Source organism: Emydura macquarii, unplaced genomic scaffold (genome assembly GCF_026122565.2).
Source record: "Emydura macquarii macquarii isolate MOO-44397 ecotype Brisbane River unplaced genomic scaffold, CSIRO-AGI_Emac_v2 contig_2481, whole genome shotgun sequence".
NCBI classification, from domain to species: Eukaryota; Metazoa; Chordata; order Testudines; family Chelidae; genus Emydura; species Emydura macquarii.
In genome coordinates, this window is record NW_027132618.1 from 2,043,475 (window position 1) to 2,062,486 (window position 19,012).

A 19,012-nucleotide genomic window follows, 5' to 3' on the forward strand; every position below is an offset into this window, starting at 1 on the left:
TCTTTTTATGCTCCTTATCTAAGCGTCATTTAGTAATTACAACATATTTGCCACACATTTTGTTTACATTTTAGTAATGGGGCAGTTGATCAAGGGAATAAAGTAATTCATAATTTGAGTTTTAAAAAATAGGATATTTGCAAAATGAACTTGAAAGTGCTGAATATGTACAGTACTCAGCTAGCTAATTACATAGCTTAATACAGTAGCAAAAAATAACTGAATAGGAGTGTGTCTGAGTGAAATTTCAGTTGCAATAATACTAAAGAAGTAGCCAAATTAGCAATATGGTGGTCAGTGACAATCTTCTTTTGATGTAAATAATTGCAACTTTTACATGGCAACAATTTTTGTATTATCTACTGTGATTGTATACACTGAACAAGTGACTGGATAATAATTTTATACTGTAACTGATGTTTTAATTAGAAATTTTTATCACCAGTGGATCTTTCTGTATAGGCCCAGTTCAACTCCATTTAAGTCAGTAGGTATCTTTGTATTGACTTCAGTGGGTGATGAACTGGACCACATATTGTCAACTTCCTAATGGGACAAATTTTTAAAGGAACCTCGACTCCGCCTCCAATTTTGCAGGTGCAACGTAGTGAGCACAATTAATTTACTGGATGATTGTGCAATACATTGGGGGCTCAAAATTGTGTCAGCAAAATTAGAGGCCGTTTTAAAAAAAAAACAGTTCTATTATATCCATAGATATAAAATATGCTATTTTAGGATCCAGTCCTTTATTCAGGCAAAATTTCTCTTGAATTCAATGAAATTTGTTGGGATTGCAAGATTGGGCCGTTAAGTGTCATTTATGAAAGGCAAAATTAACTATGATGGTAAGCTAGTCATACAGTATTAGTAGTGCACTAATGAAATTCTGGCAATTAAGATGCAGTGTGCCAACATTTGTTATGTGCACCAAAATATAGTTATTGGAACCACTTATTTTTAAATATATATATTTTAAATGTATGTTCAATGTTCTCAAATATCTGAGATTTCAAAACATTCTGCAATGAAAGTATCATTGCTAAGTTAGCTAATACAATGCAAATCAAGAATACTAATTCATGTAAAATTGGCCAGTAATAAAAAAGGGACTGTCACCATCTCACACATACAGCCTTTTAAGAGTTCTGATTTAGAGGGATGAAAGGGAAAAGTGCTACATTCACAAGAAGTCTCTTAAGAGAGTTGTGCTGTATTTTGTACCTGGAAAACTTGTTTTACAGACAGAATCTACAGATTAACCACACCAGAGGGAAAAAATAAAGGGAAATGTACCTGTGCTATACTTGATTGACTGGTTAAAAAAATATCATGTAGTCTAATTGTTGTGGGCAAAGTTTGGAGCAGTTCCATTACCCCACTGGAGGTGGAAGAGAAGATATTTTTTTCAGCCAACAGCACCTTTGTCCTCAACTGGAGATTAGGTACTCTTGAACTTACATTTTATCAATTACCAAAACATATTCCAGAATTATTGGAGAGGAAGAGAAAAGTAGTATTTTATGAAGGCACACCCATGCTGAATTTATGGTGGGGTGGATGGGGTGGGGAAGCAGAACTGCATAATGCAGTCATATTCCAAGGCTCATTCTTGAAACCTGAATATCATGCTAGAAGAAAATCTAGATAAATGTTATATTTTGAAGAAATGTTTTGAAGGCAATAAGATTTGTTTTTTTAAAGAAAAAATGCTTATGTCTGAATGTGGATAGAATCTTATTTAAAGAGGCAACTGAATACTTGTATTGCAGCCTTAAAGAATCATATTTTCACTGCAATTTTTTTTTTTGTAAACTACAGTCTGCAACTCAGCAGACCATGACTGAATGCTTTTGAAAACTTGTAGATGACAAACATGAAATCACAATTAATATCCTCTAAAAGGAATTTCAGAGCTTTCATGTCTTAAAAAAGGACAATGTGCACTGCTTCACAAGGTAATGCAGCTAATCAAAAAAAGGAGTAGAATTAAAGTATTTACATAATGAGCAATTCTACAGAAGGCGATCATCCCCATGTAAGCACTGCTGATTATATCCCACGCTGCTTTTAACAAACTCTACCAGATTGGATCCAGTCATCAGCACTTTCAGAGAATCCTTAAAAGCCTTTTATGGTTCTTTACATTTATTGTAGAATGATGTTCTTCAGGTAGAATATGCTGGTGAAAGAGGATAGTGTCAACACAAGGTACCAGCAGGAGAATAGAACTTCAGCACCACCGGTAATCCCATATTGGGCTGTACTTGGAGCTGGAAAGAAAAGAATACAGATTAAGTAAATATTTCTATTCTCCCACCCCCAATTCTTTTATTTTACAGTAAACTAGCAATCTTTGCATTTTCCTTTCTGTTTTGTGAGTGCTCAGTATGAAACTGGAAGATAACTGGAAAATGCAGCTGAAAGCTAGAAACACACACCACAAGACAGGCCTGGTAATATCTGTGTTATCATCATAGCTACAACAATAAATAATTATTAGCATCAACATTTTCAAACATGGATGCCTAAAGTTAGGCCGTTACATGCCTGTGTAGGCACCTGAGTCAATGTTTAGATATGCTGAGCACTAAGGCTCCCATTGAAGTAAATGAAAATTGTGGGCACTCACTACCGCTGAAGATCCAGTTATTGACTCAGTTGTCTAAATATGGGATTCAGGTACCTAACTTTAGACACCAAAGTTTGACAGCTTTCTCGGGCAGGAGGTCCATGTTTATTTTCACTCTCTTTAAAAAGGGATTTGTGTTACCTTTTCTCAATGAAAACATATATTGCAATCCCCAGTTTTAACATCTCAGTAAAATTATAGTTATAATTAACACATACAAATAGAATAAAGAAATATAACAGTATATTAAAAGGAACAACAACTGAAGAAATAAAAACCAAGTTTTGATACAGCAGCATTCAGATTAATTGCTGGCTACTTTGTTTGGGTCTTTAAAACATGACTAATAAAAAGACAAAAACAGAAAATGTTCATTTTGTTGTCTAGATATTAGAAATGAAAAAACTATTAGGTCATCCTGGATATCCCCTGAGAATGCAAGATTATTTCCACTGTATATTCCTATTTTCCGTACGGTTCTAAATGATACAAAGGGATGGGGCTTTTACTTTTCAGCTAACACAGTATCAAAATTAGTCACTGAACATTATTATTTGAATCCTAATACAGCATGAACACAAAAAGAAAAATAAACCCTAAGGAACAAATAAGATGATAGTTGTGTTGAGAACCACTGAAAAGTCTGATTTAATAATCAACATGCACTGAATTATGCCCTCAGATTTGCATCTGCAACTGTTACTGAAATCAACTGAAAATGAACATATGAATCTCAAAGCAGAATTTGGGCCCTTCCATAGGTGCTCATTTTCAAGACTGTGCAAACACTAACAACTCAATATCTCATAGCTTCTACAATGCCAAAGTACAGACCAGAAATTTATGATATGGGCTTTTACTAGCCTCTAACACAATACTGCCTATGATCTTGATTCTGCATTCTGAATAGTTCCAGAAGGGTAGCCATGTTAGTCTGTATACAGCAAAAACAACGAGAGTCCTGTAGCACTTTAAAAACTGACAAATTTAATTTCTGCAGGCATAAGCTTTTGTGGGCTGTAACCCACTTTGTCAGATGTAAGGAACAGAAATCAGAGAGGAGATATATATATATACATCTAAGGGTAAGCAACAACAATGGGGAAGTTAGATATGAGTAAAGTCCATTCAGTTAGAGTAGTTGAGGCCTATTCACAACCATTGATTAGGAAGCAAATACTCACCAGCAACCGTACACCATAGAAGAACACTAACCCAGGAACATACCCCTGCAACAAACCCCGTTGCCAGCTCTGCCTATACATCGACTCTACTGACACCATCACAGGTCCTAACCACTTCAGCCAGACCATAAGGAGCTCATTCACCTGCACATCTACTAATGTTATATATGCCATCATGTGCCAGCAATGCCCCTCTACTATGTACATTGGCCAAACCGGACTGTCACCACGCAAAAGAATAAATGGACACAAATCAGACATAAAAAATGGTAACATCCATAAACTAGTCAAAGAGCACTTCAATCTCCCAGGACACTCTGTAGCTGACTTGAAAGTTGCTATACTTCTACAAAAAAAACTTCAAAAACAGACTTCAAAGAGAAACTGCAGAACTGGAACACATATGCAAACTCGACACAATTAAACTGGGTCTAAATAGGGACTTGGAATGGTTATCTCATTACAAGAAGAATTTGTCACTGTTCACACATTCTCACCTTCTAATCAATTCTCCCCTACCCCCAACCACTAACATCTTAGGGCCAGATTCTGACACCCTTACTGATGTTGGGTAGCACTTTACCTCACAAATAGCCCCATTGACTTCAACAAGACTATTAGTAGTGTAAGGTACTATTCAACATGAGTAAAGGTATCAGAATCTGACCTGTAAAGTTTTAGAGGATGCCTTGCTGCCACCTCTTTACCTTTAACCTGATTAGCCTGTACTGCCCAACTGGTCTAATGCACAGTTCTGGTTAAAAAAAAATTAGTTATCTAGTGGGAGGGTTACATTTTCAAAGGTGACTTTAGGCACTTAAGAACCTCAGTCCTATTGAATTCCAAGAAATTGAGACTCAAGTGTCTATATCATCACTTTTGAAAATGAAGTCAAGTAGGTACTTTTGAAAACTTAGTCTGTACTTTTGTTAAAATTACAGTAACACCTTCCCTCATAAGTACTTAGACCACTTTATCTCAGTCTAATTTTTATGTAAATGTAACCTGATTAGTTGTATGCATATTGTTAGGGATACTAGTAATGCTGGTCACTTTGTTTATATGACTGAAAAGGCTATCCGGGTGCCCAACCACTGTAGCCTCGATAAACAAACTTGCTTCACTGTTCTCTCAAAAACACAAGATTCAGAAACCAGTCTGAAAGGTTTTCATTCAAACTTGGAAAAGACTCTTCAGAAAATTTGATTTTTCAAAGGAAGAAGAAACTTGAATTAAAACAATTCATGGCTGAGATGAAGGCTTGAAATCAGACAAAATGAATACAGCGATTCACAGAGTAAAGGGTACTAAAGTGTAAATATAGAGAATACTATTGTAAATGTATATTATGGATCAATTTTTCCCTCATAAAATTAAAAGCAACAGTTAATAATCTTCTGAGTGTTTTAATCATTTAAAGACACATTTACAAAATTTCACATTGTGTTTAATTCCTCTAGGCAGTGGTTTTTATTATAGGAAAATCTCTCCCGCACAGAAAACAGTAGTGCTGTATGTGATGGTTATATCTCATGAAAAACTCAACTGGTAACAAGTGGTAAACTGGAAATAATAACGGCACTATTTGTAATTAACTGCACTTATTGTAGTTAATACAGTTAATTAACTGCAGTTATTTGTAATAGCTGCACTTATTGTAATTAACTTGTTAACTCATCCTCTATTTTTTGTGTGGTCTTTGTCTTTGCTTCTGCATAAAATGTTCATCTTTATGTCAGAGTTGACCCACATAGATCAGAGTGAAGAAAAACTAAGATACAGCAATATTTCACCTGCTATATATATTTTTGTTTTGTTTTGGTGACAGAGTAGCTAGACTAATAATTGATTAACTCTCTAGGTTCCATGTTTTCCCATTAATATCAATCTTTCTGCAGTAGAAAATTATTACTTTACTAAATATCCAGCATATTAATAACACTTGTCTAATATATCTTGATATTAGACGATCTTTATGAGTTCAGCATTGTGTCAGAGGATTACAAAGAGAAATTAAATGGATTTTATCCAATTGACTGAACTGGAACTCAAAGTTACTTCTGAGCAATGTGTATATTAATTCTGAAGTAACAAAATTTTTTGAATTTCAATTCAGCATTAAAAACATCAAAACAAATTCCCAATTCCCCCTCTTTGTTGCACTTGGCTGTATTAGGCATCACATTGATGTATAATGGCATAGTCTGTTATTATGGATACTAGTTTTTTTGTGAGGCACCCTTCATTCAGATTTTTAAGGTTAGGAATTTTCAGATAATTGAGCAATGTGACTGCAAGAATATCCCTATTCTTTATGCAGTTTCTTGGATGATTGATTCCCTAACTCAAGACATTTTTAATGCAAGTTAGGGGTTTTGATGTGTGTGTATGTGTGTGTGACTATCTTATGAAGCATCACAGCCATTCAGTTTATTTAGAGACATCCATAAATTATGCTAAAAGTACACTCAGATAACAGCAAACACATATGTCTGGCCTCAATTTAGCCTGAAGATCTCTGTCCTGCATGCAGGATACACACAAAATAGGTTGGCATATTTTTTCAAAGTGGCTAGTGATTTGGGGAGCTCCAAGTTTTGGGTACCCAACTTGAGACACCTTAAAGGGACTTGATATTCAGAGGGCAGGTGCTCAATATTTTGTGAAAATCAGGCCCCTTTAAGTTGTCTCAAGTTGGGCACCTAAAACCACTAGTCACTATTGAAAATATAGTTATGATAAGAGCCTTATAACAAACATCATAGGAAGGTCAACTTTTTCGGCATGGAACTATGGAAAAATATTAATTTGAATAAGATAATCCAAAAAGTTATCAGCAAAATGTTGAGTATGGCTAATTCTTAGGTATTTACTTTCTGGGAAAACAAAAAAGGCATTCAGTAAAAATGTTAGCACTCACTTCTTTCACTTTGATATATAGCTTATTATAAGTTTTTTAGCTTATTTGAAATAGCTTGGGGGAAAACTAAAATATGTAGTATGAAATTGTGATTGAACTGAACTTTCTAGAGATGGACCTTAATGTCAGGGCTATGGGTGGCCTGTGTGCACCGATCAGTTACCAAGCTGCAGTCAGAAGGTGAGTAATGGTCAAGCAGGGTCTGGATACAAGGAAGTCAGGGGCAGATAGCAGGCAAACATAAGAGTTGGGGACAAACCAGGTTCAGAACCACATTTTGCACCAAGAGGTGGGTGGTGGTCTCAGCAGAGAGTAGGTGGTTGCAGGGGATGAATTGGGCCATCTTAGTCAGACAGTCCACATCTGTTAAGACTACTGTGTGTCCATCAGATGCTGGGAGCTCCTCACTGAAGGCTAGCCTGTTGGTGGTCCTAGGCTGGAGTCTTCAGGAGTACTAAGGTGGCAAGGGGCATATTGGAACGTGCACAAATTTGCAGGAGTCTACATGAGCTGGACCTTGGCATGCATTAGGCACCACCAGGAAAAATGGGCAACCATACAGGAGATCTTAAGACTGCCACAGTCACCTGCCAATGCAGCATCGTGGCCCAGCCACAGCACTTCCAGTCACAGCACCCCGGGGAAATGCTCATCAATGTAGGTTATCCCATCCTGCACGAAATGGTGCATCTTAGCCACTAATGGCATAGATTATACCCCTTGGGTGAGCAGCTCTTCTTTCAAGGAGAATTGGATGAGTGAGAGCAAGTCGTACTGAATTGTGGCATTTACAAATTACTAGGCTTGAGAAGTTTGGGGGGAGGGAGAGCTCAGAAGTGGGTTCCTTGTTTTCTCAGTAGTATTCCCCCTTTCGTGATAGAGTATTCCAGTTTTGTTTTCCTGGGTGATAAGTAATTGTATGCTCAAATCAGGAAAAGAACAAGGCCCACCTCAACAACCTCTGGTTCAAAACTTGAGCCTCGCAGAGGTACTCAAGGTTCTTATGGTCACTAAAAACCTGTACTGGTTGCAGAGTCCCACAAAGTGGCAATGCCATTCTTCTAATGCAGTTTTTATTGTGAGCAGCTCTTTGCCCTGTATTTCATAGTTCATGTCTGTGGGGATGAGTTTCAGAGTAGAATGCAAAGAGTGTAGAACTGACTATGGTCTGAATCATAAGGACCACATTGGGGGTATCTACTTCCACTATAAATGGACAGGTGGGGTTGGGGGTGTTCAAGAATTGGCTGTGGTGAAGGCAGTCTTGAGGTGGTCAAAAACGAGCTGGGCTTCAGGCGATCAAGTGAATCGAATGACCTTATGAAGGAAGGAAGTCAGGGGGGCTATTTGTTTAGAGAAGCTGGCCATGTATCGCCTATAAAAATTCGCAAAGTCCACAAAGTGCTGAAGTTTTCAGAGGTTCTGGGGTGCTGTCCAGTTGCGATGGCAGTGTTCAGCCTGTTCTGGTACTGAACTGGTATAGTTGGGCTGTCTCATTTCATTTAACATCAGCTGCAAACATTGGAAATGAGCGATGTAGGAAGTGGGTGCCCCTTGCTCCTGGTGAAGCTGCCAGAGGGCAGCCTGTGTGGAGTGGACACAATGTGGGTCATCAAGGATGGTAGAGAAGAAAGGTGTCCCAGTGAGAAAGCATTGGACTGTTCTGCTCCAACAGAGAGGAAAGCCCAATCAAACGCTTTGCCAGTGAGCAAGCTGACCACTAGCCTATTGTAGTCTGGTCTGTGGGGTACATTAGAGGATGGAGCAGGAAAAGCAGCCTGCATTGGTTCAGGATCCTCTAGAATTAAAACCATTCAGGCAGCAGCACTGTAGGAGACAGTTCAGGTGATGGGTGGTCTGTTTGTCTACATAGTGCATCTGCTTCTCCCTATAAACATAATAGCTGCTCACATAAGGTCTGTGCTTTTGGGAGCGAGCTGTGTCACTTGGGTCTGTAGTGCGAGATTCTCTATCTGCAGACTTGGTCCTCTTGGTCGCAGGACCTGGGGGAGCCACTGATTGGAGCATAGCCCACCTCTTCCATCCTCTTTGGAGGGGTTGGATGCATGAGTGTGGCGGGAGAGGGAAGGGGGGTGAAGGTCATCTGAGCAAACTGTCAGAGCCAGGCTGTGGGAGCCTGTGTGCACCAGTCAGTTACCAAGTTGAAAGTAGTGGAGCCCTAGTCAAGCTGGATCAGGATACCAGGAAGTCAGGGTCAGGCACCAGGTCATAGGTAGCAGGCAAATAGCAGAGTCGGGGAAAAACCAGGGTGAGAAACCAGGGTCTAGGGTCCACAGGAAGGCAAGGTCTGGAGCAGAAGCAAAGAGGCAGTCTGTGTCATTGCTCATACAGCTCCCCATGATGGCTTCCAAGTTGACTGCACTGGGAAGGCTGCCACTCAGACCCTGCTGGGCAATACTTCCTGCTGTGCCTAGCTTCCAGCAGAAACTCAGTTTATCCTTCCAGTGGTGATTCAGAAGTGTCAGCAGCCCAGAACCCCCTGGCCCCAGTTTCTAGTCCCACAGGTTCTTGTACCTGCCCAAAACTTCAGCTGTAAATATCCACAAACTTTGGGAAAATTGCAGTATGGGTCTGAATACTGCAACTTGGGGCCATCTCAAGAATTGACCATTTTGAGGCAACATGACTCCAGAAGAAATTGTGTAACTCTTAATATTTCATGTATAAAATGCTTGACCATGTATACAGCCATCCATTAGCTCACTTGAATTCTTTTCCTATTCCCATGTGTTCTTGATAACATTCTGGATCCTGTTCAGAAATATAGACCCATCCACATTCTTCCTTTGAATTCAGTGTGAGTAAGATTAGCCCTATTATTTGTTCTTCTTGTATGCAGACATCAGAGCTCAATGCCCGAGTTCTGTAAACAGAGGATAGCCTCTGAATTAAGGGAGGTGAGGTGTTGTAAACCATCCTCCAAATGGAGATTTGGGCTCTGCTCCACCATGAGTTATTGTCTGCAAAGCTGCACCACAGCCACAGTGTGGAGAGGAAACCAGGCCAATCCAGTGCATATTTGTGGTCACTCTGAATGAGCTGGAGAGTAGCCAGTTGAGCCTTGTCCAGAATCTACAATCAAGTGGACAAGAAGGCAGATGCAGCAATGGACTCCCAAATTTACTTAGTATGTTAGACTTTCCTTCACACCAATGCTTCCACTGTGACAAAATCCACAAAGTACAGGTTTCTTTGTAGTAAGGTAACCAAATGTCCCGATTTTATAGGAACAGTCTTGACATTTTGGGGCTTTGTCTTATATAGGCGCCTATTACCCCCATCCATGTCCCGATTTTTGACATTTGCTATCTCTGCCATCTGCCATTTGCTATCTTTGCAGTGGCCAGAACTTTATCACAGTACGTCTTGTAGACGGCATAATATTGTTTCAAATATCTGATTCTGATATTGGAAAAAATCCCACCTTGCCTTCCAGAAATTCCATCAGGTTTCTGGAGGTCACTTGTAGTTGGCATTTGCATGGCCATTGTGATTAGGCTTGGCTGATGCTGGAATTGAGGAAACATATCAAGCACTTTATGCTCTAGAACCACTGGAGCGTGTTATGCAGTTGTAGAAAAGGCAAGGGCAGAAGAAAAATCCAAGGTCCATATTTTGCTATGGAAAATGGGTGGCTACTTATGATCATATAGAAGCTGCAGATTAACTATCGACGCCCACTCCTCTGGCCTTACTCCATCCACATCATTATAAGGGTATCCCCAGTGGGAGAGAGTGTGAATTAAAATCACCACAGTAGACTAAAGGTCCTGAGAGGATGGATAAAACAGGAGGTGGCCAGGTGGCTGTATCACACTGTACCCCAAAGCAGCACACCGTAAACCCCATATTCATTGTAATCATTCATATTACAATGAATACAATCATTCATATTAAGCATGCCATTTAAGATATCTAATGGAAGGTCATAAACTTGTAAAACCCATTGTTGTGTAGAAATATGTGAATTGCTAGTATATAACAAGTTATGAGATTTTGCTGTTATTGGAAAATGTGATAAGCTTGCTAGTAACAGCAGAGAAGGCATCCCCTCCCAGGAGGGCTCAGCAGCCATCAACCAGGAAAGGAGTTGTAAACAAAGAATTCACAATACAATGACAGTTGCACAAGACTATACAGTAGAGATTGCTCAACTCTATGATTCACTTACATAGGAGAGACTGAGCAACCTGGTGGCTCAGCAGAGCCTACCTGGACATGCCTGGACTAATGTCTGCTAGCCTCCTGGTCAAAAAGATATAAAAGAAGGAACAGAGGTCCTTTCTCCTCCCCATCTATGTTGAAAGAAACAGGAACGCTGGAACACTAAGAGACTGGAGCCAGGCTTGGGAGAAGCCTGTAAACTGGGAACTGGAACATTCAAGGGGGCTGAGAAAACTGCCTAAGCTAGATACTGCCTAGTGTTAGCGGTTTAAGATTTAGATTGCATGTTTATCTTTATTTTCTTTGGTACCTATGTCTAATCTCTTATACCACCCACTTACACTCACTTAAAGTCCACCTCTCTGTAGTTAATAAACCTGTTTTATATTTTTAACAGTGTGTTTCAGTGAAGTGCTTAGAAAAATCTCAACTCAGTTAACAAAAATTGGTGTATATGTTCTCCACACTGAGGCAGGGATGAGCCGGGTGATAAACTTACCGGTCAGACTTCTGACTAGAGCAGGACAGGGCAACTTCGGGGTGCAGGGCAGGGTATTGGGGCAGACTGGCTGGGGCATATTTCTGTGAGATTCATGAGTGGTTTTGAGAGCATGCAATCTAGCTGGGATGTAGGGTTCTACCTACTGTTGGGCTGAGTGCTAACGGCACTTGGAAGGGTTTGCTGCTTGTCACTAGCAAAGAAGTTTGAGAGACAACCCAGGCTGCAGAGTTAAGTGGGCACAGTGGTACCCCAATTCCAGGTTGTACCCCAGGGGGGACCTGTCACAGTGGCGGATGGAGGTTTGTGGACAGATCCTTCACTTTCATAGCCTGCCATAACACCATTTGTAACTGATGAAGAGGCTGGATACTTGCTGATATACTTTCTGTGCTGTAGAATGCCATCCCATATTGCCTGTGATGGAAGTGAGGCACAGTAGCAAATCCAGGTTTTGATAGTTGATAGTCCCATTCAATATTGGGGATCTTTAATCTTGTGCTGACCATTTTACTACAACTCCTGCTGATTTGAGGTGATACTTTTTTGCCATCTTATGACCTCTTTCAGAGTATTTTTTTCTATATATCTATCAGCTTACATTTTAGACTAGTTAGTTTCTGCTACATTTGTTTTTAATGGACTGTCTTAGAAATGCAGACATAGCAGAAAACTGATTTGGCTCTCGACATTACTATTGCTTCAGATATTATTCTTCAATACTATATCTTGCCAGTTTTACTAGACAGCAAGTCCTTGAAGATTCTGGACCTGCTCTTGGAACCTGCTGTGGGCATTTTTGCATTATTCCCAGTAAAAGTGCTCCCTTAAAAAAGAACTCCACTGAACTTTCACCCACTGGCAGGACTGAACTTCCTCAAATCTTTTATTTATTTTATATTTTATTAATATTTAGGCAAGGAACAGAAAAAGGTACAAGCAAAGCAATATAAACACTGGATTATAATTCTCCTTCCCAAAACATACTTACAGGTCTTCTTAGTGTCTAAGACCCATTCATTTTCTGCCTGATTAGAGCCCTATAGAGATACTGTGGAATTGTCTATACTGGTTACAAACCTTCATTAATTCTAAATTCTGGATTTTTTTTTCTCTCTTTTAAATCTATGAATTGATGCTAATGAGGTGCAACAAAGGCTCATATACAGGGAAAACGGTAACAGAAAATTTTATCTGTGGTTATTATAAACATCTGCAACTTAGATAAATGGGTCCAATAGCCAGAGTTATAAAACTCAACTAAAAAAATTGACATCAACAGATAACCATGTCACAGAAAAATCAAACCTTTTAATGACAATGATCAACTGGATGGCATTATTGCTATACTATTCCAAATGCAAGAAGATCGAAGTTTTTCTTGGAGCTTCTGAAATATTGAATAAGGGTTCATTCTCTTTCTCCCTATTAAATTTCTGGTCAACACCAGTAGCACAAATGCTGAAATCTCATGAGAGCCTACTTTTGTCATAAATTGAGTCCAATTTTTGTTATTAATAAGCACCAGCTTTTGAATGCTTACCTGAACAGTGCCTTAAACATTTGAATTTACCTGTATATCTAGTAAAGGATCCTACTAGACTGATGCATGGCATTACGTAAAATAATCCATAATTCTAAAATCACTACATTTCAAACATCAGAAAAATAATTGTTGAATAAAAAGGAGATGACATGAGGCACTACTGTATTCTCTGCACCTTAATTAGAGGTAACTTTTCATAGGGCTAGATTACGCTGGTTCATACTGGTGTAAACCTTAGCATAGTGCTGCAGCCACAGAAATTCTACCCAGGGAGGAGGCTGCAACAGAGAAATGGCTAGAACTCCTCCTCTGCTTGGCTGAGGTGTGCTTTAGGTGACAGAACAGCCTAAAATCATAGGCAGCACTGGCTAGCAAAAGGCATAGCTGACGTAGCTAAGGAATGCAATTTTTATCAGCGCATCTTCTTAGCAGCTTCTGAGGAGCATCTATGAAGCCTTAGTGGCAAATAAAGGTGGTATCATTGCTTGCCTATCCCTGGGAAGTAATTTACACTTTTTTGCACCACCTTCAGTGAATCGTCCCATAAACTTAAATGACATTCAGTCACATTTCAAGATTTTTCTTGGTAAATCTGACAGGTTTCAGTGTGGTTGAATGCCAAAAGCACACACTGAAAATAAACTACACAACAATACTTAATATTCAGTGCAGACATCATATCAGAAAATAAAAATACATTTAAACATCCTCATAACTTTTGAGAGAAAAAAAGAATCACATGACAAATGGTAGTCACATTGCTTAATGGATTTCTAGCAGGCACTCAGGTACTATGGTAATGGGGATGGTATGAGAACCTGAATAGACTAGAAAAGAACAGAAAGGGACCATTTTTGAAAGTGAGCACTGCACTTGGTAATAATTGTTTGCAGGAACAGAGTAACAGATTGAATGCTCATTGGAGGGATGGACCTGGCATTTATTTGTCTGTAAAGAACCATTATTACAAATCATGTTTATTACAATAGTGCCTGAGGACCAACCAAGAAGGTGTTAGGCCCTGTACAAACACAGAGTAGCAGACAGTCTCTGTTCCAAAGAGTTTTCAATCCAAATAGACAAGACAAACACGGGGTAAGAGGAAGGGTAGAGCATACCAGCAGAGTGAACAATGTGATGGTGACAAATGGCATGTTAGTGCCAATATTTGGTTTTATTTTTGGAGTGGATTTAGATGGGGGGATGGTGGGGGGGAGGAGATACGCTAAATGGAAAGAACAGTGAAGGGAGAAAGTCCAGAGAAAGTGCTGGGGGGCGTGGTGGGCCCCCTTTTATCCCCTCCCTCCAATGCCTTGCTTTGGCTGCTTTGGTCCTTGCTTTGGCTGCTGCTGGAGCTGCTCCTACCATGCACATCTATTGAACTACACAAATAATAACATACAGCAACATTGACTCTTTCACTAAAAATCACTGAAAACTACAAGATTAAGGAATAACTGAGAACAGAAGAGAAGAACTAAAATAAATGGAAAAATAAAGAAAGACTAAAGGGTGCATCACATCTAGTTTGCTTTGTACTCCAGTCCTGAGAGTTTGGAATCAAAGTGTGTTTTGAAAAGCAAAACTAAAAATGTCACTTCTTTCCTTTTAAATAAATCTGTGACACACCTGTCATGCTCATGGCAATTTTCAATTTACGCTGGGCTTATTATACAGAGACTGAGAGACATGAACAAAATATCACTTTTAATTCCCAAGCATGTTACAGCTAATAAAATAAATTCATGAAAATACAAAATTAGGTCTCGATCTAGAAACCATCACTTGCTCAAGAAGTCCTTTAGCAGCTAGTGGTTTATTCGTATGAGTAAGGACTGCAGGATTAGGCCCTACCTTGAGGAATAATCTGAATTATTTCTTAGTGAAAGTGAAATTATTTTTCATTTCTCTTTTACCCTTTGCTTCCTTTGATTACAATGGCAATTTATATTAAAAGTCAGTATGACAAATCAACCTTTAATTTATTACAACAGTCAAGCTAACACGATCAAGGATACTGTAGGTGGTATTTCATCTTATCATATTAAAACAGTCTCCCCAAAGTAAAAGACAATCTGAACTGCTGTGGCTCTATAAGCAAGTGGAAAATTATGTAAATCTGACTTCCTTGGTATGAACCAGCTCTGTCTTTTTATAGCTTATTAAATCATATCCAGATTGTATAAATACAAAGACACTAGAATACTTGGAATAAAAAAAAAAGAAGATATTTTCAGGTAAGTAACTGAAAATTTCATGTTTTCCAAAATGACAAATGAGACCAATTCGATACTGAAAAACAAAAAACAAAACATAAAACCCTGTAAAAAGCCCCTTAGCTGCTAATTAACAGCCCAGTACTGATTAAATTTATCATTCATAATAGACTAAAACAATATATTGTTTTCTATAATTCCTTTCATATCCAGGATATTCCCAAAACACTTTACAGATCAATGATCAACTGTAGTGCAGTGACTGTAGCCAAACACGGAAGCAATAATATGCCCAGAAATAATAGCTCACACAAACCTTAGGAAACTAAGATGTGTTTTACTGAGGGAGAGAAAAGCTGTGCAAGTTTAGGTTCTTGAATTAAATTAGGTTCGATTGTAGCTTTGAGTTCACATTTGGTAAAAAGAGAATTTGAAACAGAGTTGAATGAAGTGAAATGAAGACTCAAAAGTAACTTACAGGATACAGTACCAATTAATTTGACTTTTTATTGATCGACATACCCATAGACTTAATATACATTTTCAACTAACTAGTTATGGTGTAATTGATATGGCAATTTCTTTCAACAAAAACTTCAGCTGAAAGAACCTTAAAATTAATATCTTCATTTCCCTAAGACTTCTTTCTTTGAGCACCAGAATCATGAGCTGAGGTAGACTCAACGCTGGGAATAACGGGCCAATTTCATTTCTGGCATAACTATGATTTCAAATGGGTCACACAAGGGATGAATTTGTCTCAATATCTGTTATTTGTAACATCTGCTGAAAGCCAATGGAAGGAGGAAAACTAAAGTGGACCCATTTTAAACTCAGATTGCTTCTGAAGGTCCAACCCATGTTGCTGACTAGGATACAGTAGCTCAAACCATCTGGCAACCTCTATTTTGTCATAGAGGTTATGATGGTTATGTTATGGTTCCAAGTAAGTGGTGTCAAGCCAGAAAGGAAAAGCAATGATTCAGTGCCTCCCCGGGGCAGTTTCTGTTGGCAGGGCTTCTATGGATCTCCAGCCAGAACTTAAAGTTGATCCCGTCTGCCCTCCCACCCACACAAACATGTCAGATACGTTCTACAGCACTTCCCTTGCATTCAGATGGCTGGGATGAATATTTTATCTTTAGTGTCTATAGACTGAAAACTACTGGGTATATTTTCAATATGTCATATATGGGGTGCAACAGAAAAACAAAACATACTTTAGCTATTCAGAATCAAGTAACAACCTTCAATCTGATTCTTTCTGGGCAAAGAAGTTGCTTTCACTGGAGAAAAAAAAGATGGTGACAGTTTTCATTGCAGTAAAACTGGGCTCCTAATTTTGCAGTAGGTTGGAAATAACTTTCCTTCATCTATCATTCATTTCCCAAAGATCATGGTATATTAATTAGCAAGTTTACAGTAAAGTGTAGTTTAATATGTAAAGTAGGTCATATGTGCAATTTTGAAGAAAATTGCCATTTTTCTTCAAAAATCACTCTGATTGGAGCTGCAAATGGAAATACTATTGAAATAGAATTTCTAAAAAGGATAAAAAAATTAGAGAAGACATACACATTATCATATTATTCTTCAAATTCCTAATGGATCTCTCAGTAAATGCTTCAATTTCACTAAAAGACCCTTATTGCCAGGGTTTACTGAATAAACCTTCTGCTTGTGTTTGCAGTCTGGACATGATAACCTTCAGGCTAAAGTAGCCTCAGTAAAGTCTGGCTAGTAGAAACAGGAATGGAAATAACCAGGTGACCAGCTGTTGGGTCATCTTGGAACAAGCCAGATCTCTTGAGGCATGCTGTATGCTGACTTATCTACTTGAATGTGCTACCATCTGGTAAATCTATTCTGCATCGGTGCATCCTCTCCTCGCCTTGACTTGTGGAAATCTCCAGCTGTTTCGAGATCATCTGTAATCTCCAAAGCACATTTATAAGCAGTTGCCCGTCCCTCAGTCTCAGTACCAAATAAATAGCACCAATTATAATGACACGGCAGTGACATTCTTCTGTCGTGATTATTGTGGAGGCACTTTCATTCTAGGCCCATTGTAAACCACTTACAACTTTCAGAAAAGAAGCTGAAGTTTCTCAGACTTGTTCTAACCCCCAAAATGAATTTTTTAGTAAAATTCTTTTTCACTGTTTTGAGTTGTCTGAGCATGGGAAAAATATGGAAAAAACTGGCAGAAGATGAAGACTGAAATTAAGGAGTCTGGTATTATATAAAAGAATGCAATAGTGTTTTTCCATAGTCAATGGAATCGCCTACCAAATACCAATGGATGTAACTAAGTCATATCCAGGCAAAATTATCATTGGGGATACTGTCTTTTATTATAGGATTAAGATAACAAAATTAGCTTTCATGGTTCCTGGCAAGTGCAGTTATTATTGTCCATAGACTTAACTGTTGCTGAGCTGTTCTGTTCAACCATATCTGGCACGAAAGGCTCCATTTTATTAGACAAGTAAATCAGAATATTTTATTTGCTGAATGGAATAATCTGCCTTGAGCTCTGTACTATGTCTGATGTTTGTATAGCTGGGGGAGGCACAATTCATAGTGAATACACTTTAGGTTAAGACAGATTTACTGGTCCAAATATTTGCATGTGTTGTCAATTTCCCATTGCCTTGGTAAGTCAATAACATCCTGCAAGGTTATTAGTCCCTCATACGATATGTTGGGCACCTTCGACTGTTGTGAGTTTTAATGGGAACTGAGGATGCTCACCATCTCATGGTCCCCCCTCACTTACTCATTTATGCACAACATTTTAATTTTATAGATGTCTACTTTATAGACTCTATGAAATTTCACTCCTAAAGTATTGTGGCTGGAGTCCAGCCTTAAAACAGAAATAGCAAATGATGCAATATCTGCAACATTCCAACAGTTCTATTTCTGAGAGTCTTCATTTGATTAGAATATTTAGGCTGTGGTAGATCTTCCTACAGAACTCTGATTAAAAACATTCTGGAATATGTCAAGTGCTTTCTGGTGAAACCTGGAGGTAAAAATTAGGGTCTTATTATTTATTTCATCAGCAAAGAAGAAATCTTGTCGCTTTACTGGTGACTTTTACAAACTAGTCTGTTAAAGGCTTTTTTTTTTTGCTTGACTCTGTCAGTTCAGAAAGGTTCCTGAATAGATCATAACAATATGGATGTCATCCACAGGTATGCAACAAAGCCACCAGTTCAACTTTTGTTAACATTCAGATTAGAGTCCCTTTCCCTGATTCCTTCCTGTATCCTTTTCCTCTACTTTAATTTGTTCCCAAAGCAGACAAAGTGAGGTTATATGTGCCTTTTTCTTAAAAGCAGCACACTTACTAAGTAATCAATACAATTAATTTATAGAAGAATTAACAAAAATAGTACACAGGAAAACAGACAGAAATAATAGATACAGTAAATGCAAACATAATCAGAACATGAAATAGTGGGTTGTAGAAGAGTTAAATGTTTTCCTTTTATCAGTGCTGATAGGCTGATGGATGGATCGTCAGTAATTTGGATGCCATCAGTTACTGACTAATGAATCTCCAGCAGATTCACACCAATGAGACTCTTACAGTACAGTACCTTCCAATCTTCATCTAAGTTGAAGGTAAATGCTTATCCACTGCCTGTTCCAACAAATCTTCCTCACTCATTCTCCCCATACTAGAATGCCAGGACATCCCAAATGTATATAGTATACTTTCTTGGAATCCTTATGCCACCTTCTATATGTCAAGTTATTTTAAAGTTCAGTTCTTTCACAAGCCATAGTTTAAACCACTGAATTGCAGTTTTAAAGGAAGT

The 19,012-nt window shown here is 38.5% G+C and overlaps 1 protein-coding gene across 2 annotated transcripts in view; it reads right to left on the minus strand.

Annotated features, from left to right (window-relative positions):
* Positions 1-2,141: 2,141 nt before the first annotated feature.
* Positions 2,142-19,012, minus strand: part of NEGR1 (neuronal growth regulator 1) — a 526,075-nt gene continuing 509,204 nt past the window's right edge. Inside the window, exon 7 of one of the 2 annotated variants that reach the window (XM_067563319.1) lies at positions 2,142-2,273. In XM_067563319.1, the coding sequence (XP_067419420.1) occupies positions 2,149-2,273 (125 nt within the window). In that variant the 3' untranslated portion in view covers positions 2,142-2,148. The remainder of the gene's footprint in view (positions 2,274-19,012) is intronic. The other variant, XM_067563317.1, reaches the window with a different exon arrangement.